At 34.7% G+C, this 26,454-nt stretch overlaps 2 protein-coding genes across 7 annotated transcripts in view; one reads left to right on the top strand and one right to left on the bottom strand.

The window, feature by feature from the left end:
* Positions 1-26,454, bottom strand: part of LOC127843775 (piezo-type mechanosensitive ion channel component 1-like) — a 241,514-nt gene that overhangs the window by 157,644 nt on the left and 57,416 nt on the right. For all 3 annotated transcript variants that reach the window (XR_008032333.1, XM_052373554.1, XM_052373553.1), the window contains exons 10-12: positions 24,899-25,022; positions 24,260-24,396; positions 20,303-20,459 (exon numbers count right to left, since the gene is read on the bottom strand). Coding sequence is in view for 2 of the 3 variants with exons in the window: in XM_052373554.1 (XP_052229514.1) it covers positions 20,303-20,459; positions 24,260-24,396; positions 24,899-25,022 (418 nt within the window). In the remaining variant the exon portion in view is untranslated. The remainder of the gene's footprint in view (positions 1-20,302; positions 20,460-24,259; positions 24,397-24,898; positions 25,023-26,454) is intronic.
* LOC127843776 (EGF domain-specific O-linked N-acetylglucosamine transferase-like) lies at positions 3,015-14,552 on the top strand. Of its 4 annotated transcripts, none has more exons than XM_052373557.1 (2): positions 3,015-4,103; positions 13,119-14,552. In XM_052373557.1, exons 1-2 carry the CDS (start codon positions 3,488-3,490, stop codon positions 14,015-14,017), a joined length of 1,515 nt encoding a protein of 504 aa, XP_052229517.1. In that variant the 5' UTR covers positions 3,015-3,487; the 3' UTR covers positions 14,018-14,552. The 4 variants fall into 4 exon arrangements, with proteins under 4 accessions (XP_052229517.1, XP_052229515.1, XP_052229516.1 ...); XM_052373555.1 differs by having other exon boundaries at positions 3,030-4,224; positions 13,240-14,552; XM_052373556.1 differs by having other exon boundaries at positions 3,031-4,462; positions 13,478-14,552.

Below are 26,454 nucleotides of genomic sequence, written 5' to 3'. Positions count from 1 at the left end.
ATTGTGAAGTTCACCTTTGACCAAGTGACCTGAAAATAAATAGGGGTCATCTGCCAGTCACGATCAATGTACCTATGAAGTTTCATGATCCTAGCCATAAGCTTTCTTGAGTTATCATCGGGAAACCATTTTACTATTTCGGGTCACTGTGACCTTGACCTTTGACCTAGTGACCTGAAAATCAATAGGGGTCATCTGCGAGTCATGATCAATGTACCTATCAAGTTTCATGATCCTAGGCATAAACGTTCTTGCGTTATCATCCAGAAACCATTTTACTATTTCGAGGCTCAGAGACCTTGACCTTTGACCTGAAAATCAATAGGGGTCATCTGCCAGTCATGATCAATGTACCTAAGAAGTTTCATGATCCTAGGCATAAGCGTTCTTGAGTTATCATCCGGAAACCATTTTACTACTTCGGGTCACCGTGACCTTGACCTTTGACCTAGTGACCTGAAAATCAATATGGGTCATCTGCCAGTCATGATCAAACTACCTATCAAGTTTCATGATCCTAGGCATAAGCGTTCTTGAGTTATCATCCGGAAACCATTTTACTATTTTGGGTCACCGTGACCTTGACCTTGTGACCTGAAAATCAATAGGGGTCATCTGAGAGTCATGATCAATCTACCTATCAAGTTTCATGATCCTAGGCATAAGCGTTCTTGAGTTATCATCCGGAAACCATATTACTATTTCGGGTCACCGTGACCTTGACCTTTGACCTAGTGACCTCAAAATCAATAGGGGTCATCTGCGAGTCATGATCAATATACCCATGGAGTTTCATGATCCTAGGCATAAGCATTCTTGAGTTATCATCCGGAAACCATTTTACTGTTTTGAGTCACTTTGACCTTGACCTTTGACCTAGTGACCTGAAATCAATAGGGGTCATCTGCCAGTCATGATAAATGTACCTATGAATTTTCATGATCCTAGGCGTAAGCATTCTTGAGTTATCATCCGGAAACCATTTTACTGTTTCGAGTCACTTTGACCTTGACCTTTGACCTAGTGACCTCATAATCAAAAGGGGTCATCTGCGAGTCATGATCAATGTGCCTATGAAGTTTCATGATCCTAGGCGTAAGTGTTCTTGAGTTATTATCCGGAGGCCATTCGGTGGATGGACCGTCGGACAGACCGACATGTGCAAAACAATATACATAAAAAGTGATAAGCTTTAATTTTGTTTTAAAATAAACTTTATATTTCAACTTATCTACCCGCAAAATTTGTTAATGAAAATTTGCTGTAACTAGGTCATCCCACTAAAAAAAAAATAGAGTGAATATTACTATGAAATAAACACTACTTGTAACTTTCTTGCTGATATGGCTGGAAAGTGAGCGGCATTTGAAAAAATAATACAAGTTATAAAGGGTATAAAACAGCAAAAAACCTGCCTTGGCATAGACGTCGCCATCTTGACTATCACATGATTACCCCCATCTGTATAGTAAACGTGAAACGCTTTTGCCAATAATAGAATTGATTTACAAACAATATTTGTTTTATTTTATAAGCATGTTTTCTCACTAAAATTTGTCGTAGAAAAATGCACAATAAATGGTTCTCAAAAAATTCTCAAAAGAATATCTTCGAAAAAAGTTTCTATGTGAAAAAATGTAAGCATTAGAAATTTCAATCTTAATTATCTTTTCTATTTTGTCTGCCAACATCCTACTACATCCAGGCATTTTACTGCAATTTTCATTTAATCGATCGGACCGTATTTATGTGTTGTGGTAATAAAGTCCATTGGCATTCCAATGGACACAAATAAAACCACTGAAGTGTGTAAATGTTTATACAGACATATTATTTGTTCTGTACTTAAATAGTTCAAAGTTTCACTGCCTCACATGAATTTACTTTGATTGTCTTAGTTAGTGCACAATCAATAAACAAGAAGTGGGATAAACTGTAGCAAACATAAATAAGTAGAGCCAGTAAAAAGTTAAGAATATAGTTATATTGTGTACCTGTGCAAGCGTTACTAAGAATTTATATCTTTGATATTAAAGTTCGGTCTAATTTCTTTCATCTTTTTCTAAAAATTATTAATATAAAAGTAAAATTCTTCATAAGTTATCAATATGCCTCTTGAAAAAATGGTATATGCATACAAAAGTGTGTCCATTAAAAGAGTTGTGGAATAGAATAAAATGTTGTGATTTAATCACTACTATGATCATATGAACAAAGCAGTGCATTTTAGTTCTGTCTAAGTTCATTTAGATGCAATTTGTACCCTGTGAGGTGTAAACCTTGTATCAATACTTAATTAAACTGTTGATACTAGTGTTCAGTGAATTTGACATTTCATTAATATAACTAGCTTACTAATTGTAGATTGACACACATAAATAAGCTTTCGTATCAGGCTATGTTGCCCAGAAGGTAAATAGAAGATGTCTCACTGCAATGCAACCCTACTTGAAAAAGTGTACAAAATGCACATTTTATGTGCATTAAATGCAGTTGCATTGGCAACATATTTTCATTGCATTAAATAATTATGCAGTAAAAAAAATATTCTAAAATGCAGAAAAATTACAGCTTTAACAGAAAAAAAGTAGTATTTTTCAGCTTTTTCCAGCAAAAAAACAACAACAACACATAACAATAAAATAAGTACATTTTAGTTCATTTGAATGATATTTTACAGATTTGAGCAAGTTTCTATCATTCTTTATTTTCAAATCTGCTTTCTTATTTACATACTATCATCGTTACAGGAAGTTAATTGTTTTTAATCTGTAAACAAAATGTACACATAACTTAACAAGCATAAAATATACAAATTATTATCTTGACACGTATGTACTGGTTTTTAATCTGTGAATAAAAACTTAACTAACCAAAGAGAGGAATAATAAATAAATATTGCATGGATTATAACCCATGAAATATTTGTTTATTATACTTTATAGTCCTTCAAACTGTGACAGCAGTACTTCATGAAAAGCATAAATACAGTGTTATTATGCAGAGCTGGATATTTAAGATCTCAAATGACAAATGCCTAGCTATTGTATTGGCTTCCGTTCTTAAATAAATCTGGTTAGTTCAAGTTTCAGACAAAATTTATCAACCATAACAAACTGCTATCTAGCCCTGAGCATGCATTACTGGTGGATTGTATCACTATTTGGTCAACGTGCAGTGTAAACTGGTCATATTACTCTGAAGCTTAAATTTGTATAATGGTATTGGAATAGAGGCAAGCCACACAATATTGATCTCAATGATTGGCTGTGATGTTTAATGCGGATTCAAAAACTGGTCAGAAGAAGTGCGGAATACAAGTGTATAGTGACTATTTGTAAATCACAGGCAGGTAAATCACAGGCAAACAATGCAGGAAGATTTTTAAAGCAATAGTACATGTATTAAGTGTTTTCTTTTGGTGGAAAACTGCAGATCAAAAGTAGTAGGAAGTGGAGTATACGCAACTTAACAATAAAGAGTCAAGATGAACTTTAGGCAGCGATTGAAAAGTTTACTGACCCTATTAGTGTTGGTTTCAACGATAGGTGGTGTTCTTTTGTTCCTACATTACAAAGAAGAAATGACAAGACTCAAGCCACGCTTGGAGCAAAGGCAGATTCCAATCTTAGCAGACATCAAACAACCAGAATTTATTGTGCAAAATGAAACATCACAAAATCACAATATCCATGGCGACGCTGTGAAAGCTGGAAATGTGAGCAACACTAGCAAATCTGAAACTCTTCAGACAATACTTTCTCCTGTGAACAACCTAGAAATGATTGTAAGAGAGAAAAAGTATGAATATTTCACAGATAAATTTGTGATTGACAAAGAGCCATTCTTGTCATGGTTTAACAAAAAAAATGAAATACACATATGTGGGGATCGCTTAAAAGTTTATGGCAATTATTTTGGAGTAGCAAGGAATATTGTTATGCACCCTGAAAAACAGAGCACAAATTCTGTGAAAGGAGGTGAGCAAGTTAAGGCCGTTCTTGGACAAACAGAGGGCCAGGAATATTTTAATCTGAATTCCGACTTCTGGGAACTTAGTTGTGATACTAATGATACCACCCAACAAAAACTGTCCAATTCAGGTTTGAACTGGAAAAATAACATTAAAATTGTGTCAACAGCGAATAATGCTTCTAACCATGTACATAAATATACTTTTGGGGTCCTAAGAGGTGACTATGCTAACCTTCACAACTGGATGAGGTGTATCTTTAATGTGTTTATTCTTATGTCCTTCTTCAAGGTACAGCCTTCTGAAATGTCCATTCTCTTTCTTGATGCCCATCCTTTCACGCCATTGGACAAAGCTTGGGATGTTATTTATAGCACACCAATCAGAGTTGGCCATCTAAGTCAACCGGTGCACTATGAGAACTTCATATGGGGAGTAGATGAGAAGAATATGCCATTTAGTGAGCATGTTGATCCCCCAATTCCTTACCTAGAAGAATTCCGTACATTTGTGTTGGACCGATTTGATTTGCCTACAAAGGATGTGCTTAACTGTAAGAAATTACGCATCACTTTCATAGTGCGTAGAAATGCAGTGTATCATCCGAGAAACGCTGAAGGAAACGTTGGAAGAAAGGTCTTCAACGAAGCAGAAGTTGTGGAAACACTAATGAAGGCTTTTCCTGGTTCTCATGTACAGGCTGCCTTAATGGAAGCCCTCCCAATGAAGTCCCAACTGGAAATCAGCAGCCAAACAGACTTGTGGATTGGAATGCACGGAGCTGGCATGACCCACATTGCATTTCTACCAAAGCACGCAGCAGTGCTGGAACTTTTTCAGAAGGATTTTAAGGTGAACCGTCCCTGGTTTGTGTGTTTCCACAGCATAACAATGTGGCGAGGCATGCACTATGATTCTTGGGAGAACACCGATGGAAATCTCGAAATGCCACATGACTACACCATTGTGCCTACAGATGTCATTGCTCAAAAGGCACAGAAACTTGTGGAACAGATGTGCCCTAAATAGATGCATGAACAGTTCATTTATTATATATATTCTGTAAACATAATAGAGTTACTGAGAAGCAAGTACAATAATGAATCATTTATATATCATGCACATTATGTTTCTGACCACATGATAACTACAGATTCTTAACCACCATTCCAGCTTTACTCTTCAATATTACATCAATAGAAATTCAATGTCCATTTTCATTGGTTAGTATTTTTAGTTGTCATTATTTTAAATGCAAATGTTCACAACTGTCCTACCTCTTAATGGCTTTCAAGAATTATGGCATGTATGCTCCTTAATGATGTTGAATTAATTTCTATATGAAATAATGTTAAAACAGCAAAACATTATTTTTACCAAAGAGAACACAGTTCCTATGTATCAGTAAAAATAATAACTTTCTTATTTCTTAAATCTTTTAAACATTTAAAACATTAGTTAACATTACAATTTGTGCCTTATAAGAAGAGTATTTCATCTGAAGCAGCCACACGTCTGCTGTATATAATGCATTTAATACAATGTCCAAAAAGACATTACATGTGTTATTTAAATGATGAATTACTAATGAATTGATTATGTTCTCACCTTTATTTTTAATGTGCCATTATGCATTTTACACATATGGAGGTATAATTTACTTATTTACAATTTATAAGTTCAAAATCAATTTTCAACATTTGGAGCCAGTTTTTGTCATTTTGTCTTTATGATAAAAAAGGTTCTGTCATTTTAAGACAATAATTGTTATTGTTGTTGTTGTTGTAAAAAATAAACTGAATTTGTCTCTGTTGGTGTTGAAAATTTGGCAGAAGATCTATAAACTGTTTTACTTCACTTGAATGTACAACTGCAAACAAATCCCAATATTTTATGAACTGAGCTAATATTTGTAGAGTTGACAATTGTTTGTATAATAAATATTGCACATCATTCAGTGCTAGGCCTAAATGGAGTCGTGTAACAACCAGCCACCTAAAGGTCCCAACCTATTTGAGAATAATTAACAAGCATTTTGCCTTTAAACTTCAAGTGTGACCTTGACCTTGGAGATATTGATTTAAATTCTTTCGCGCAACACACCGTCCTATGATGGTGAACAAATGTACCAAGTCATTTTAAAATCTAACGATAAATGACATGGTTATGGTCTGGACAAACTTTGTTTAAAATGCACTAAGTGACCCTGTGACCTAGTTTTTGACCTGGCATGAACCATATTCAAACTTGACCTAAACATCATCTAGATACAACTTGTGACCAAGTTTAGTGAAGATCTGATGAAATTTTGGGACAGACCGACAGACAAACCGACAAAGTGACTCCTATATAGCTCCCATTACCCATGGTAATGGGGGTATAACTAGTGGCTGTTTTCTAGAAAAAAGGCAGCAATTTTAAAAGAAACATCAACAGTACAGGTATTTCAACAAAGTATAGACATATAATTTTTTCCACTTTTCACAGATATATTTATTTAGCAGCAGTAGTACACTGAATATAGTTATGAAAGAAAACACTTTGCCAAAATATATTTTTGCAATACCCTGCTGATGTACATATATGATTCCTAATAGTAGAAGGCACACAATCAGGATCTTAGAACACTGTAGTATTATTTTTAAAGGGACATTTTCACAGAATTTGGCATGTTTTGAAGTTTGTAATTAAATGCTTTAAATTAATAAATGTAAACATCAAACTAAAAAGTTCCAGTATAAAGCTAAAATAAAATTATAAAAAGAAAAAAGTACTCCACACCTGGGCTTGAACGACTGACCCTTGAACCCCTGACCCTTGAACCCCTGACCCTTGAACCCCTGACCCTTGGAGTAAAAGTTTAGCACTGATACCACTTGAACCACTGACCCTTAAAGTAAAAGTTTAGCGCTGATACCACTTGAACCCCTGACCCTTGAAGTACAAGACTAGCGCTGATACCACTTGGCCATCAATACTGATCTAACACTTGAACCCCTGACCCTTGAAGTACAAGACCTAGCGCTGATACCACTTGAATCACTGACCCTTGAAGTACAAGACTAGCGCTGATACCACTTGAACAACTGACCCTTGAAGTACAAGACTAGCGCTGATACCACTTGAACCATTGACCCTTGAAGTACAAGACTAGCGCTGATACCACTTGAACCACTGACCCTTGAAGTACAAGACTAGCGCTGATACCACTTGAACCACTGACCCTTGAAGTACAGTAGATTTCGCTTAATTGAATAGCCCATTTGTCACGTCAGAATATTCAATTATCCGGAGTATTCAATTATACGGAATCCGTTATATTTCCAATGTTATCACTAACCGGGTGTAATCCTCCTGGAAATTGTGCTTTTCATGCATAATCAAAACATCGTTTCGACACATAAAGCGTTTAAAAAAAGTTAATATTGGAATTAAATATTGAATCCATTATAAATATAATAAAAATGTTTTGTTGAATTCCCAAATGATAATGCAAATTTGTAATCCAAAACACACTTTCTAGCTTTAAATAAAACGTCCACATGTATTTCCTTTGCCCCCAACAAAAAGCTATCGAAAACTATGCAGCAATGTACAATGTCACGCCATACGGTGCGTGTAATGATTTTTCCTATTTTCATTTTATTGCTTACCCAACGCTTACGCTAGCAACATCTATTGCTCATGTATTGTCCTGGTAAAAAGCGCGCAAAAATTAGCGTGGGTGTATATACACTGTCGAAGGAAAACTTTGTAGCAAGGAGAATGCTGTATCTTTGACGTTACGCTCTTACAGGTAGTTTAGTATTGAAACAGATAATGTACTGTGTACTGATTTACCGGAAAATCTGGTCAATACTGGATTTAATTTTGGTTATTGTGAAAACATGACCAGCAGTGTTAAGACACCGATGTTTTGACAAATGTGCGCGTTTGCGATTGTTCGACATCATGTTTAGATATGATTTACTGTGACGCAGTTGTGTAGGTTTATAAACACGAACTGAGAATATAGTGTAAAATTCCATCACCTATTGCAAACTGTCAAGCAAGACACGTCAACAGTTTGTTTCTAATCAGCAACACACTCTTTAATTGTTTGACAGTTTGCATTCGAAAGTTTGCACCTGACTGCACACCGGAGACTCCAGTGTTTGCATTGTACTTGCTCGCGTACTACACCTGTTAGTCACGTGACGCTTGACAGACGCTGCATACATGCATGATGTGAAATGAAAACAAAGGCAGTCGATTGAGCGTGTCTGTCAAAATCGTCGATACGATGCGTATCCTTGGAGATTTGTGACATTCTTTGCTGGATTATAGTGTGGATTATAGTGTGCAATAGAAAATTGGCTATTCAATTAACCGAAATACGCCATATTTGCTATCAGAATATGTGGAGTTTTTTCAATGGAAAGAGGTGCAAACGGTTTGGTTTTTCAATTGCTATTCAATTAACTGAATTATTCGATTATCCGATATTCAATTAAGTGGAATCTACTGTACAAGACTAGCGCTGTTACCACTTGAACCACTGACCCTTGAAGTACAAGACTAGCGCTGATACCACTTGAACCATTGACCCTTGAAGTACAAGACTAGCGCTGATACCACTTGAACCACTGACCCTTGAAGTACAAGACTAGCGCTGATACCACTTGAACCACTGACCCTTGAAGTACAAGACTAGGGCTGATACCACTTGAACCACTGACCCTTGAAGTACAAGACTAGCGCTGATACCACTTGAACCCCTGACCCTTGAAGTACAAGACCTAGTGCTGATAACACTTGAACCACTGACCCTTGAAGTACAAGACTAGCGCTAATACCACTTGAACCACTGACCCTTGAAGTACAAGACTAGGGCTGATACCACTTGAACCACTGACCCTTGAAGTACAAGACTAGCACTGATACCACTTGAACCCCTGACCCTTGAAGTACAAGACTAGCGCTGATACCACTTGAACCATTGACCCTTGAAGTACAAGACTAGCGCTGATACCACTTGAACAACTGACCCTTGAAGTACAAGACTAGCGCTGATACCACTTGAACCACTGACCCTTTAAGTACAAGACTAGCGCTGATACCACTTGAACCACTGACCCTTGAAGTACAAGACTAGCGCTGATACCACTTGAACCCCTGACCCTTGAAGTAAAAGTCTAGCTCTGAAACCACTTGAACCCCTGACCCTTTAAGTAAAAGTCTAGCTCTGAAACCACTTGAACCCCTGACCCTTTAAGTAAAAGTCTAGCTCTGAAACCACTTGAACCCCTGACCCTTGAAGTAAAAGTCAAGCTCTGAAACCACTTGAACCCCTGACCCTTGAAGTAAAAGTTTAGCGCTGATACCACTTGAACCCCTGACCCTTGAAGTAAAAGTTTAGCGCTGATACCACTTGAACCCCTGACCCTTGAAGTAAAAGTTTAGCGCTGATACCACTTGGCCACCCATGCTTATCTAACACTTGACACTAATTTAATTTTATTAGCTATATAAGCAATCCATATAATGTCACAGAATATAACGATAACAACATAACTTTCCAAATTATACAATCTTTTAGTGTTTATAATGCATTATTATGACCACCACCACTATAGTGGGGGATATATTGTTATTGCCCTGTCTGTTAGTTTATTGCTTTGTTTGTGTACGTCAAACTTTTTAACATTGGCAATAACTTGTGCAAAATTGAAGATAGCAACTTCTTATTTGGCATGCATGTGTATCTCATGGAGCTGCACATTTGGAATGGTAAACGGTCAAGGTTATCTGTCAAGGTCAAAGGTAAAATATATGGGTCAAAATCGCTCATTTTATATACACTTTTGCAATATTGAAGATAGCAACTTGATATTTGGCATGCATAAGTATCTCATGGAGCTGCACATTTTGAGTGGTGAAAGGACAAGGTCATCCTTCAAGGTCAAAGGTCGAATATATGGCTGCAAAGTGGCGCAGTAGGAAACATTGTGCTTCTGACAAACACATCTCTGTGTTTCTGACAAACACATCTCTTGTATTTTTCATGTTTTTAAATCATCAGCGATGCATATAATGGATATTTAAGACCATGATAAATTTACAGTGTTACAGTTTCCAAGCAAAAGACATAACTACAACGAAAATTTGCAAATCTGAAACAATATTTTTTCAATTTTGGCAATTTATAAAGACCCGAAAAGGTCCCTTTAATAGCACGCATACACATTACAGCACTATATGTTGAATTCATTCTTAGCAATGTTACTACTTATAATGTTCTTACTGATTTTACTTTGCAGACAAAATCCATCTCAACTAAAACTTGTTTATAATAATCATAAGGCAAATGAACTGCTCTTTTATATAAAAAAGATTTATTAATAAAACATTTGTGCTGTACTTAAATAATTTCATTGGAGGGGAAGTTTCACTGCCTCACATGAATTTACAGTCATTGTCTTAGTCAGTGCACAAACAATTAACAAGAATTGGGACAATGATCTGTAGCAAAGATAAATACGGTAAGTAGAACAATAATAAAATAGAGCCAGTAAAACCTTAAGAATATAGTAATATAGTGTATATATGAAAGTGTTATTTAGAATGTATATCTTTGATATTGAGTTTGGTCTAATTTTTGTCTATTTTTTTTCAAAAAATCATTATTATTATAAAATAAAAATTCTTCATAAGTTGCCAATATGCCCCTTTTGAAAAATGTCATGCATAAAAAAGTGTGTCCATTAAAAGAGTTGTGGAATAGAGTATTATGTTTTAATTTAATCAATACTATATATAATGATCATATGAATACTTAATTAAACTGTTGATACTAGTGTTCAGTGAACACCGACATTTCATTAATATAACTAGCTTACTAATTGTAGATTGACACACATTAATCAGCTTTCGTATCAGGCTATGTTGCCCTGAAGGTAAATAGAAGATGTCTCACTGCAATGCAACCCTACTCGAAAGTATATAAAAAGCACATCTCTTGTTCATTAAATGCAGCATGTGCATTAACCTTGAAGGATGGCATTGACCTTGACCTTTCACCACTCAAAATGTGCAGTTCTATGAGATACACACGCATGCCAAATATCAAGTTGCTATCTTCAATATTGCAAAAGTTATGGCCAATGTTCAAGTTTTTGGACGGACGGACTGATGGACGGACTGACACACAGTTTAACTGCTATATGCCATCCTTCCGGGGGCATAAAAATATTACTTCCCTTGTGAAAATGATCTGTATCTGCAAAATCATATCAAATGGAAATTATCTCCCTTTAAAGCTTATAACTTCCCTTGGACTTAGTTTTTTGACCTTTGACCTTGAAGGATGACCTTGACCTTTCACCACTCAAAATGTGCAGCTCCATGAGATACACATGCATGCCAAATATCATGTTGCTGTCTTCAATATTGCAAAAGTAATGGCCAATGTTAAAGTTTTCGGATGAACATACTGACAGACAGCTGGCGGACTAACGGACAGTTCAACTGCAATATGCCACCCTACAGGGAACATAATAACAACACTCAACAATACAAGAAGTGCATATGAGTTCATATGAATGATCTATTACAGATTTCCGCAAGTTTCTATTCTTCTTAATATTTAAATCCACTTTCTTACTTAAAACATACTATCATCTTAACCTAAAGTTACTTGTTTTTAATCAGTAAACAAAATGTACACATAACTTATCAAGCCTTAAATGTATTTACAAATTAATATCTTGACACCTATCTACTAAGATATGTTGATAATACTGCCTCCCTGTTTTTAATCTGTGAATAAAATCTTAAATAATCTAAGAGAGGTGTACTCAGATATACTCAACACCGGTAATTTCAATATTATTTTTATGAGATTATAAATCTTATGATACATAAATCAAAGTCTTTAAATACAGTGATTTTATGAAGAGCTGAATATTTTTAATTTCAAGTGACCAATGCCTAGCTAAAACTGAATAGTTCAAGTTTCAGACTAAATTTTATCAACCGTAATGAACTGCTAGCTGTGCATGCATTACTGGTGGAATATATCACTATTTGGTAAACCCTCACAAACTGTGTATACTTGTCAAATAGCCATTCCAGCTTAAATTTCTATAATGGGAGAAGTGCGCAATACAAGTGTACAGTTTATGGCAAATATTTTGGAGTAGCAAGGAATATTGTTATGCACCCTGGAAAACTGAGCAAAAATTCTGTGAAAGGAGGTGAGCAAGTTAAGGCCGTTCTGGGACAAACAGAGGGCCAGGAATATTTTTATCTGAATTCTGACTTCTGGGAACTAAGTTGTGATACTAATGATACCAGCCAACAATAAACAGCTGCGCCATGAGCGCATGATACGCCCGTCGTTCGCCAATGAAGTAGTAAGGTAATAAATAACCCTTTGAATCATTTTTTTACTTCAGTTTATTTGTATTTGAATACATGGTTTATTTTATAAGTACATGAGCATGGAGCGCCGTCTCCTTGACATTCATACCATATCTTTTTTTGAGTATATGTATGCATTTCTTTAGAGGATATGGAGTTGAAGTAAACCTGTTATAGATATTTTGACCAATAATAAAAGAGAAATGTAGATGGGTAAGTGGTAGTGTACAATCGGAATAGAAAAAAGCTCACCTTGTTCAATTTTTCAGGGATACTAAAAAAAAAAAAAAAAAAAAAATCCATCGAAGGATATTTGAGGTACAGTAGGACATTCAATGAAATCACGAAATTTTGACGAACAAAGTCCCATAACTCTGGAAAGACAATTCAGAATTCCGTCAAAAACGAAAGGGGATCAGGGTTTATCAATATTAAGATTGTGTTGAAATTTGAAAAAAATCCATCGAAGGATATTTGAGCTACAGTAGGACATTCAATGAAATCACGAAATTTTGACGAACAAAGTCCCATAACTCTGGAACGACAATTCAGAATTCCGTCAAAAACGAAAGGGGATCAGGGTTTATCAGTATTAAGATTGTGTTAAAATTTGAAGAAAATCTGTCAAAGGATATTTGACGTAGCGTACGACATTAACAGACAGACGGACGGACGGACAGACGGACGCGGGGTATACCATAATACGTCCCGTCATAGACGGGCGTATAAAAACTGTCCAATTCAGGTTTGAACTGGAAAAATAACATTAAAATTGTGTCAACAGCGAATAATGCTTCTAATCATGTACATAAATATACGTTTGGGGTCCTAAGAGGTGACTATGCTAACCTTCACAACTGGATGAGGTGTATCTTTAATGTGTTTATTCTTATGTCCTTCCTCAAGGTACAGCCTTCTGAAATGTCCATTCTCTTTCTTGATGCCCATCCTTTCACGCCATTGGATAAAGCTTGGGATGTTATTTATAGCACACCAATCAGAGTTGGCCATCTAAGTCAACCGGTGCACTATGAGAACTTCATATGGGGAGTAGAGGAGAGACTTATGCCATTTAGTGAGCATGTTGATCCCCCAATTCCTTACCTAGAAGAATTTCGTACATTTGTGTTGGACCGATTTGATTTGCCTACAAAGGATGTGCTTAACTGTAAGAAATTACGCATCACTTTCATAGTGCGTAGAAATGCAGTGTATCATCCGAGAAACGCTGAAGGAAACGTTGGAAGAAAGGTCTTCAACGAAGCAGAAGTTGTGGAAACACTAATGAAGGCTTTTCCTGGTTCTCATGTACAGGCTGCCTTAATGGAAGCCCTCCCAATGAAGTCCCAACTGGAAATCAGCAGCCAGACAGACTTGTGGATTGGAATGCACGGAGCTGGCATGACCCACATTGCATTTCTACCAAAGCACGCAGCAGTGCTGGAACTCTTTCAGAAGGATTTTAAGGTGAACCGTCCCTGGTTTGTGTGTTTCCACAGCATAACAATGTGGCGAGGCATGCACTATGATTCTTGGGAGAACACCGATGGAAATCTAGAAATGCCTCATGACTATACCATTGTGCCTACAGATGTCATTGCTCAAAAGACACAGAAACTAGTGGAACAGATGTGCCCTAAATAGATGCATGAACAGTTCATTTATTATATATATTCTGTAAACATAATGGAGTTACTGAGAAGCAAGTACTATAATGAATCATTTATATATCATGCACATTATGTTCCTGACCACATGATAACCACCATTCCAGCTTTACTCTTCAATATTACATCAATAGAAATTCAATGTCCATTTTCATTGGTTAGTATTTTTAGTTGTCATTATTTTAAATGCAAATGTTCACAACTGTCCTACCTCTTAATGGCCTTCAAGAATTATGGCATGTATGCTCCTTAGTGATGTTGTATTAATTTCTATATGAAATAATGTTAAAACAGCAAAACAAAATTTTTTACCAAAGAGATCACAGTTCCTATGTATCAGAAAAAATAATAACTTTCTTATTTCTTAAATCTTACAGCATTTAAAACATTAGTTTACATAACAATTTGTGCCTTACCTTCTGGGCTAAATAACATGATAAGAAAGCTAATTAATTTGTGTCAATCTACAATTAGTAAGCTAGTCATATTAATAATAAGTCTTTATTACTGAATACAAGAATAATAAAAGCTGCGCCATGAGCGCATGATACGCCCGTCGTTCGCCAATGAAGTAGTAAGGTAATAAATAACCCTTTGAATAATTTTTTTACTTCAGTTTATTTGTATTTGAATACATGGTTTATTTTATAAGTACATGAGCATGGAAATCACGAAATTTTGACGAACAAAGTCCCATAACTCTGGAACGACAATTCAGAATTCCGTCAAAAACGAAAGGGGATCAGGGTTTATCAATATTAAGATTGTGTTGAAATTTGAAAAAAATCCATCGAAGGATATTTGAGCTACAGTAGGACATTCAATGAAATCACGAAATTTTGACGAACAAAGTCCCATAACTCTGGAACGACAATTCAGAATTCCGTCAAAAACGAAAGGGGATCAGGGTTTATCAATATTAAGATTGTGTTAAAATTTGAAGAAAATCTGTCAAAGGATATTTGACGTAGCGTACGACATTAACAGACGGACGGACGGACGGACGGACGGACAGACGGACGCGGGGTATACCATAATACGTCCCGTCATAGACGGGCGTATAAAAAATTAATTAAGTATTAATATGCTTATTTAATTTATGAAATCACGACAGCATTATCTATGTTTATCACACACGTCTTTTTTTATGGACACTTAATTTTTTTCCAAAATTCTGAAAAATAAATTAAAGGGGCATATGAAACATTTTAGGGTTTAAAACAAAAAAAATTAACTTTAAATACAAAGATTATTTTATTAATAAGTCTTCTTCATATAAAATATCAGTTGAATGTAAAAATGTTTACAAATATCAGAGATTACACAGACATTTTAAACCCTCCTAACCTGACACTAGCGGATTTCTCAAAGTATTTGTTTATAATTGTCTGCTTCAGAGCCATTTAAAATATAAAAGGTAAAGAAAAACAAGGAATCCAGACCATTAAAATAGATACAAGTATTGGTGTATGATTCTCACTTCTTTCACTTTTACTCCATTTTCAGAAAATAATTTGTACATTTTGCTTATGATCTTAATTGTAATTAAATTGTTTGTTGGTTGGTATCAGAAAAGTGCATGAAATATGCACATCATCTTCAACAGGAAAACCTGTTGCCCTAATTGGATGTTGGTCTTGAAATACAAACAGAATCCAGAAATAACACTTCACTCTACCAAACACTTGCATATGCTTTTGTAAATCAAATTCTATAGCACATTTATTGTGAGCATTGAAAAATATTTTGTAATTTAAGTTGTCATTATATACTGGATTCAGTAGACAAGAAAAGCTGTATGCATATAGCAATTGATACTGTTAGAGTACACATGCAGGTATTGATGTATGAACTGATAACATATTTGAATAATGGTGTGGAAGGGGTTAACTGCCAGGGTTCCTCTAGAATCCAGAATAAAATAAACCAAAACACAGAAGTTAAATTAAACAATCAAAACTGAAAGACATACTGTGTTTTGTCTTCAGTCCAATTTAAGGACATCCGAGTGGAAGTTGGCATACATGTTATATGCCATCTGTGTACATTATGTGAAAATGTCTGATGCAAACTATGATTTTGCCTTGTTTGATATTTATCAGGTTAAAGGTCACTTTAGTACATGTTTTATGTCTGAACTTTTTAATAACATGATATCTATACAAATTTAGAAATAAAAGAACCAACACAAAAATCAATTGAAGTTGTGCAATTTCTTTCCACATACAATTACATTTGAACTTTAATAACAACATGAATTATGAACATTCAAGCCACATTACCCCACGGCTATACAATTATTCAAAGTGAGCTTTAAATTGCTCTAAAAAAGCTAATGCTCTAATCAGCATCTCTTGCAATTGTCCTTATGCAGTACAGCTTCTGCCTAGCAAAATGCCGCAAATATGCTTGGGGCAAAATGACTAAAGCACTCCATCCATAGACAGGTAGTAAACATGTTACTTTGACTAAATCATATGGTTGTACGGAAGAAAAACAAAAAACCTTTGGAGTAAGTTTCATGATGATTGAACTTCATAAATGTGACCTCTAGAGTGTGAACAAGCTATACTTTATTCATATTAAATCAAGAGATTGCCAAGCAATATGGTCCCCTACTGGTGAAACTCCACCATTGTCAGTAATTTTTTATTTATTTATTTTACATTTGTTGCCATAGCAACCACAATTTTTGACGTAGGAACACAATGAATTGAAGTGCATAATTTCCATATTGCCATCTGTCAATGTTTCAAGTTTCATGAAAAAATACGAAGAAGTTTTTAAGTTATCGCAGGATCCAGAAAAGTGTGACGGACTGACAGACTGACACACAGAGCGCAAACCATTAAGTCCCCTCTGGTTTCACCGGTAGGGGACAATAACTAGCCCGCCTCTTGGTGGCAATGTTAAAGAAAAAAAGGAACCATTTTTTAACTCAGCTGAAATTTGTAACAACAAAATTTATGTTCTTGATTTATGAAACTTTTATGTCCGAGTTTTATGAAGAATGGACAATAAAATGTGAATCTACATGTAGAGTGTTCACAAGGTTTCATATAGCCATATAACGAAAACTGCCTCGTCACCGGGTGGACATTTTTTCAACAGATACATACCCATTTTCACACTTAACCCTTTATCACTTAGATACATATTTAACCCTTTACCACTAAGATACATTTAACCCTTTACAACTTAGATATCTTTTCACCCTTTACCACTTAGATACATATTTAACAGAGATGTCATTAGAACAAATGTGCTAAAAAAGTTCTTATAAAAAATTGACAAAACATAACTTCTAGAGTGTTAACAAGATTCGACTATAGCCTTATAAGGAAAACCACCCCATCCCCTAACAATAGTTTTCAATAGACCAGAACCATTTTTTAAGCATTTGTATTTTAATGCGTAAACAATTTCTGCATTTGTGTACTCTTTGCAAGGTGAGAGGGACTGGAACAGTATATAAGTCATATGGTGGTGATAAGATAAAATTTGAACACTTTTTCCTATTCGTACTCAGCACATCATAGTGGTTTATCTTAACATGAAGATATTGATTGCATTGATCATCATGTCTGTAACAATACATGTTTCACCTGGGGGAATTACAAACCAGATCCAGGTCTCTGATATTGGACAACAAACAATAGGGAACTACTTTACTGTCAGTTTAATCTGATGACATCTATTTAATGGTGTAGGAATTCTGTATGTATTTAAAAAACAGCTATTACAATCTAGAGGTATCACATTTCAGTGTTTGCATTATCTTGATGTAAATTCAAAAGAGAACAATACCTCAATATTCATATCAAAAAGCTATGTAATGTCTACACATAGGAGCAAAATTTTACATGCAAACAAAATGCACATAAAATTGAGTCATTCACCAACCTTTACATATTGAATTTTACATGATTAAAGAAAATTGGTAATTTTTGAAAAAAATAGGGGCAATATGATTTGTGACCTCAGCTCTAGAATAACAAAGTCCATAAGTTCACATGTTGATGAATATGATGAATATGATTTTGTTTCAATTTCATCTTTAAATAATAAAAAAAATCAGCATGAAAATATAAATTGCGGATTTGTAGAGAATCACCATACCATGTCACATGCTAAACACAACACGTACCTGCTTTGGAGTTTCAGGGAACATTTTTTTAAGTTTTCCGAATGTACATATAAGGGAAACAAATTACTCCCAGGGGTGAGATTTTGATCCCAGCGCAATTATTTAAACAAACATTGAAGTGGACCGCTATATCATCTCACACATAATTATTAAACTGCTGACCCATGCAGATTCATAGAAGTTTCATAGAAGTTACTTACTATATAAGTTGGTTGATTTCAATATATAATGTCAGAATACATGGCAATATAAGTATAACACACACATGTACTTAAGTAAGAAAGAAACATGCATGAATTTAACAAATACATAATTGAAGCCATGACAACCATCATTATATATCAAGATTGACACAAAGAAGTGTTTGAAAAACACTTATTTCCATATAGCTAGTGGTCCTTGAGATAGTGTTGTGTGACCTTGGAAGACATAATTAGATAGAAAATATATATCACAGATTTGAGCACCTTCATCAAGTCACCTTTAAGAAAAGCAACTGTAAATAACACAAAACATCTATATTGCACCCAGTTTCAAATTATTCAGTTTTTAAATTGTAAAACTTAGTTCCTGTAACTATTCTAAAATGATGCTAAGAATGACACGTATATAGCTTTTAAAGCTTGTTAAAATTAAGTGACAACAATTATCAGCAATTATCAATCAATCTGAGCAACTTATAAGGACAAAAAAAATATGGTTAAGAATCAAGTCAACTAATAAAATGTTCCTTAGCACTGAACATGAAGTAATTACATGTTACAGAGTGTCTATTATTCTGTGGCAAATTATTCCAATTAGTCTATTTAGTCTACATAACTCATGTTAATCCTAAAACGTGGCAAGGTTTCACCTCAGGGGCAGAATTTGAACTAATTTATAAAAGGTGTTAACTCTAGGTGTTAACCATCAAATATTAAACCCCTTACATATGTGGTTTTTGAGAGTCAAAGTTTTCATATTTAAAATCTCTGATTAGTTGCTGTGACTTACATATGCAACAGGTCAGAATCAATTAACAAAGTTGAAGGACAGTCACCAAAGGACAATTCCTGTGAAGTTTGATTAAAATCTTCCCAGGAAATCAGAAGGAAAACTGGATAGAAGAAAAAAAGTCTACACATGGCCTGAATCATTACTGACCACATATGCTAAGGTAAGCTAAAAATAGGTATCTTAACTGTACGATGACACAAATAATAAACAGAGGGGGTAATCACGTGATAGTCAAGAGGACGAAGTCCATGCCGTTTTATACCCTTTATTTCTTCTGTTTATTTTTAAAAAGATGCTCACTTACCAGCCATATCAGTAAAATGGTGATTAGCGTTTATTTCGTATTAAATTCGCTTTATATCCTGACTTTACTCGGTGCAAATTTTCTTAGTGGCGCCCTAATAAGGTCATCCCACTATGAAATTTCGCACCGAGTAAAGTCGAGATATAGAGCGAATATTACTATGAAATAAATACCAGTAACTTTCGTCCTAATATGGCTGGAAAGTGAGTGAAATAAGAAAAAATAATACAAGTAATAAATGGTGTAAAACGACGAAAAATACCTGCCTCTATATGGACGTCGCCATCTTGTTTGTCACGTGATTACCCCCTTTGATAAAGATTCGGGATTACTTTTCTTATTCAATAAATAATCCAATCAAGGTTTTTGAAAATAATTTTAAATATGTTCAAAATAAAAATATCATGAATTTATTGATTTGATATAAACATAGCTAACATCATTCCAAATTTTTATACAACCAAAAACACTAATCAATTAAAAAAAGTAAAATTAATGAGGAAAGTCTAATAAGAAAAATTGAACCTTACCAGGAACAATTTATATCTCTTGAATAGATTATAATTCTTAACCCATTTATGCCTAGCGTCTAGAAAAAAGGCCTTGGCAAACAGCGTAGACCCAGATGAGACATCGCATGATGCGGCGTCTCATCAGGGTCTGCGCTGTTTGCTAAAAGGAATTTCTTTAAGAAATAATTTAAATATAGAAATAAATATACTAGACATCACTAATTTTGGAAATAAATTGATCCAATTTAGATGGATGGGAGAGTCCACTAGGCATAAATGGGCTAATGTCTAAAAGAAACTCACGTATCATCTCTGTAAAGGATTTGCGTGAGTTAGGAGTCGTTGGTGCTGTTCCCCCCACGGTTTCTAGCGGGTATTTCTCTCCATCTGCCAGAACAGAGTCCCGTTTCTCGCGGACATACTGGCGTAGGGTGAGCCAAAAACATAGAGTAAATGCCACCTGAAATTGATAAGAATTTATTTATTTATTTAAAAACATGTTTGTATCTACTGCCATCTAAAAAAAAATGTAAAAGTTTTTTACTAGTCACAAGTAATTGCCTTATTTAAAAAAGATGTTCAATGTAACAGAAATATCATAGGAACATTTCTTTCTTCACAAAAGTTAATTTTGCATTGTTGCCAAAATGATCAACAGATTTAAAATTGAATGCCAAGAAAAAGTTAGCTATCAGCACGACACATAAGGGTCCCTCAGGTTTGTGGAAACAAACAACTTTTTAATAGCCCAAATACAAAATTTTGAAATAATTGCTCATTATCGGTACTTGTTGCCATTTACCAAACTTTTTTTTAGCGCAAAATTGAAAGGTTTATACATGAGGGACTTTTCTGAACTGCACATTGGTGAAAACTTATGCTAAAGGTGATAGTTTCCCATTTAGGGCAGGGGAGAAAACTCCATAAAACATGCTGTTGTTATTGATAAAGAGTTATGCCCAGGGTATTTGTGTATTATTCAACTTTTCTCATCGATAACATACATCATTTTATTTGTTGAGTGTGTATGTGAAATACTAGTTTTACTATGTTAATGTATATATATATATGTACATTAGTCAACATTTTTCATCGATAGCATGTACCATTTATACTATGTTGTATATGTGAAATATTGGTACCATTTATACTATATTGTATATGTGAAATATTGGTTTTACTATGTCGCTAGTAAAAATAGTTTTCTCATTATGCCAAAAGCATGCACTATTGTAATATTGTAATATTTATATATTCTAAATAGTTTTCTCATTATACCAAAAAGCGATTTCGGTATATTATGTTTATGTTAACAAATAAATATTCAATGACCATCATGCACTAACATTACATTCAGGATCTTTGAACTGTAATACTAATATCTTTCTTCCTCTGTATTCAACTAACAATCACAGCAATCTTTACCTGAAGAATTACCATTTGCTTTATCTCATTGTAGGCTAGAAGCTTATTTGTAGCTTAATTGCCGAAATAAATGTTGTTGTTGTTGTTGTTGTATACTTTGGTAAGGAAATACTTGGATACATTGATCTTAACCTTTCCTTAAAGTTGCAATTTCAATAACCAACCTATAGTATAGTGACCAAAAACTAGGATTTTGCAATTAACTTTTATAATGATCTCTGTCAACCCACCTTTAAACTCTGTAAAAACATTTTGATAAATGGCACACGCAAAGTTCATTTTTTTCTGCGCAACCACATTCCACAGTTTACATCAGACTAAATTTACTTGTGGCTAATTTATTTGTTGAGTGAGCTATTATATTTAAATTGGTAAATACACTGTTAAGAAAAAAGCATAGCATTATTGCACCCCTAATTTTAATTGAATGTGTCTTTTTTAAATAGGACCAGGGCCCTTTAAGGTTCATGGGGGGGATAAATTTCATTAAAACTTCTCTTTGGTTTTTCTTCATCGAATTTGGTACAATATGGTCAAACTATATATCATTTTAAAGCTAAAGACGGATAGAATAACATAAACACATTTTTGACATTCAATATGTGTGTGCTTTATTCATATTTTGGTTTAAAACCAATACATTTTTACACTAATTTACAAAATCTCAATCTAAAGTTAGGAAGGATATGCACTACCTTAAGTTGAATAAATACAAAGCTATATACATATACAAGGTCAAGTTAGCAACATTTCACAGAAAATAATTGTCATAAAACAACAAATGAGTTTTTATTCAACTGCCTTTTTTGGATAAATATCCTAAACAAAGTTCTAAAAATAACTAAAACGTAACTACTTTTTAAAAATCCAGGTACGGTGGATAATAAGAGTCTCAATTATATTTCACAGGCTTAACAATTTTGTTATTTACCTCTCAACCAAATTGCAAATTTTACACCATCTCAAATTGAAATACATTGCAGACGACATATAAAATTGTAAAAGAATAAAGAAATTGGCAAAACTATTGATTTTATAGTTCGATTCCTTCTACCCATTTTAAAAGCGTGGCCATCGCTGTGATCCGTAGAAAAACGTGAAAAACAAATCGGTCGAAACCACGTGCAGTGGTGAGAAAACCGGGTATGTGTATACACATACCTAAGAAAACACATGTACTTATTTTGACAATTGTGTTGTACTAGTAAAACAACTATTAACATTAATCAGCAAGAGATCGCACTAAATAACAGAAATGACCACGCAGAGATATCATCACTTACCCTATTGCAAATATTTTCCAGCTGAAAATTGTCCCCCACACGTCTTTTTTAGTTTATTTGTTTTGTTTTTCTGTAGCCGAAGTGCATCTTACAGAATATCCATTCCAACTTCCGTTGTTTTCACTTTCGTTATTAAAAACTCCGTTTAAAAGAATTATTTCTACTTTAAGATTGTTAAAGCGATGTATTATTATATATTATTGATAGAATTGTATACCGTGATGAATTGAACGGAGTTATGTATCGATCTTTCTATCAGTCTGTAAGCGTACTATTTTATGCGCAATAATATAAGTACAGTGATTCGACAACGATTGTAAACATTGGTGAAATGCTTCTTACATAGTTATTCTTTTGAGTGTTTATGAGGTCTGATCGTGCAGTTTGCAAACATCAAAGGAAAGATTACAATCCAATGCATTTGTCATCGTCAACCGTTTGGAATGTCAATTAAGCGATGAGTGAGTTTTTTAGCATGTTTCTTTCTATTTTATTAATTTAAAAATGGCTGCCCCCATGGTGATGAAATGACATGTGTTCGAGTTTTGATATTTTTAGATATGTAAACTTTTTTTACTATTTAAGCGTAACTTGCCCTCGTCAATTTCGATATTATTCACTAGTTATATCATTTTCAGCCGAAATACGTGGAATAAACATGATTCAGATTTTTGAAAATAATGTATATTTTAGTGTTAAAATCGCTTTGTAGCTTGATTGATTTTGTGGATGTTATGATACGTTGATGTACAAAATTGGTAGCAGTTTGAAGGAAAAACATCCTTTCAAGCATATATGTATACATTTTCAATGTGGCACTCTTCCTTTAGTCAAATTTGAGTTCAATGCTAGGGGTCCCACATTTTTCAAAATGAAGCCTCTACATGAACCTTAAATGGTCCAAGAAGGCATTGAAATAACATTTCATAATATAATATATGAAAAAATGGCGTGCAAACATGTTAAAAATATATCTATGTAAAGGCCTAGATAGCTTTTATCATGATGGAATATTCTAAAATTTAAATCTATTTGAGCTAGGGAGCTGAAAACTTTAATATAGCAAATTTCGAATTATTCAAGAACGATAACTCAAAAGTGAAGGGTATCAAACTTGGTTGAGGCATTATGCCCACAAACATGATTTCCAAGTTTCATAAAAAAAAAACTTTTAAATTGTTGAAAAATTAACAGAGCAAAAAAAAATAGTCCTGAATGCTAACTGCAGGGTTTGCAAACATCCTGTTTTTTTAAGAACTTACAAGATGCCCTTAGCATTTTGAGTCCCTTATTTGGCCACTTTTATGCTAAAACCAAATCTCTGCTCCTGCAATACTTGATACGCCAGCTCTTAGCATGGGTTTTTATAAAAACAACTGATTTTTGTAATCAGGGCCACTTTCAGTCTTGATATAAGAAAATATTACTGATATTTTACCTGAAAATCTAGCAGATGCCAGAATGTGAGTACAATTAAGAGACCTTACTCTCTGTATTTATGAATGAGCCCCATTTCTGCTCTGCTTTAAACAGGAATTCTGATTTCTATTACCTGAATTGCGAGCTCTTTACAAGGGTGTGGGTACTTCCTGAGACCGATGTCCTCTAGCTGTATGCCATAGCTCTCAATGGGTAACTCCTTCTGAAGGTCCATACCGAACACAAACTGGATGCACAGCAACCCGATCCCTGTTGTGGAAACAAATGAGTCGCGATATGAGAAAACTGGGCATAATGCATGTGATATCTGCACAGGCTAATCTCGGACGACACTTTATGCTTTTATGACATTTTTCATGTGCGGACTGCACAGGCTAATCCGGGACGACACTTTACACACATGCATTATGCCCCGTTTTCTCAGAACACGACTCAAATGAAAGCCTTACTCTGGGAAAACAGGGCTTAATGCATAAACTGTTGTCCTAGATTTGCGTGAGCAGTCTTAACAGGCTAATAAGCAACAACACTTTCTGCCTAAAATGGATTTTTGGTCAAAAGAGACTTTCTTTAAGTAACAAATACAATAAAAGCGGAAAGTGCTGTCCCTTATTAGCCTGCGCAGACTGCTCGTGCAAATCTGGGATGACGCTTTATGCATTGAACCATTATCATAAAATTGTATTTTCTGATAAACAACCATCAGCAATAGCAAATTCAAAGCAGTTTTAAGCATTCTGGGGCGCTATACCGTAGAAGAGTATGAAGGGCGAGAGGACGTAGCAGATGCGCCGGGAATTGGAGAACATCCAGATGATGCAGGCGGACAACAGCAGTACAAACGTGAGCCAGCTGTGGAACAGGATACTCCACACCTGCAATGTCATGAACAGTATACTCAACACCTGCAATGTCATGAACAGTATACTCAACACCTGCAATGTCATGAACAGTATACTCCACACCTGCAATGTCATGAACAGTATACTCCACACCCGCAATGTCATGAACAGTATTCTCAACACCTGAAATGTCGTAAACAGTATACTCCACACCCGCAATGTCATCAACAGTATACTCCACACCTGCAATATCATGAACAGTATACTTTACACCTGCAATGTCATGAACAAGATACTTCACACCTGCAATGTCATGAACAAGATACTCCACACCTGCAATGTCATGAACAGTATACTCTACACCTGCAATGTCATTAACAGTATACTCCACACCTGCAATGTCATGTACAGGATACTGTACACCTGCAATGTCATTAACAGTATACTCCACACCCTCAATGTCATGAACAGGATACTCCACACCCGCAGTGTCATGAACAGTATACTCCACAGCTGATATGCCAAGTACAGTATACTCCTCAGCTGAAAAGTCATGAACAGTATACTCCACACATGCAATGTCATGGACAATATACTCCACACCTGCAATGTCATGAGCAGTATACTCCACACCTGCAATATCATGAACAGGATACTACACACACGCAATGTCATGAACAGGATACTCCACACCTGCAATATCATGAACAGTATACTCCACACCTACAATATTATTTTTGTTTTAACAATATTTATTTAGTTATAAGTATACACACATTAGCCATAAAATACAAGCATGCACAATACTTTTGACAAAATATTTTCAACATTAAGGCTTTAAAGTACAATTTAACAGACTTGAGAAAAAAGTTTTAGGCTTATGCTATGTCTTTCTTCTGTGCTGCTTATATGGTGTACTATTATACTTGTAATTACAATGTGGTCTGACCTGTAAGAAGATTTTCAAAAGTTGTGTATGCAGTCCTTAAAGAAAAAAGCAAGCGTCCTGTTCTAAACAAATCAAATTATTGTTTAGTCTGTTTGTCAAGGACTACCTAAGGAACATTTGTACCAAGTTTGGTTAATTTCTTCAAAGCTGTTTAAGAAAATATTCAGATGTCATGTGGAAGTATTGCCTGGAGCAGTTTCCAGAGGAAGTTTCCATCTTGTCAAGTTGGAGTCAGAGTCTTAGCAATATTCTACCTTGGAGCAACGGATCTAAGTAAGACAACTTTGTTTTTGTACTTTTTTCCATGCGCATAAAATAAAACTCATTTACAAGAATGCATATTGTTTAGAGTTTCAACGTTTCATCATATTACATCATGGATCACATATTTTCATGTTTGATAATTTGTGGTCATGGAGTCTTCTATTTGCGAAGTGCTTGTTGTCCTCAAAATTGATTGTTTCTCATAACAAACAATCCTATAAGGCATCAGTATGAATTTTAAAAAGGGATAAT

This window comes from Dreissena polymorpha, chromosome 9 (assembly GCF_020536995.1).
Source record: "Dreissena polymorpha isolate Duluth1 chromosome 9, UMN_Dpol_1.0, whole genome shotgun sequence".
NCBI lineage: Eukaryota > Metazoa > Mollusca > Bivalvia > Myida > Dreissenidae > Dreissena > Dreissena polymorpha.
The sequence above is the reverse complement of the archived record's forward strand: the minus strand, read 5'-3'. Positions and strand labels throughout refer to the sequence as shown.

Bases quoted from the DNA above. Each gene is read 5' to 3' on its own strand.
- LOC127843776 (XM_052373557.1), top strand. From the start codon at position 3,488: ATGAACTTTAGGCAGCGATTGAAAAGTTTACTGACCCTATTAGTGTTG. The intron at 4,104-13,118 runs GTTTGAACTGGA...TGTCCAATTCAG, and splicing joins ACAAAAACTGTCCAATTCAG to GTTTGAACTGGAAAAATAAC.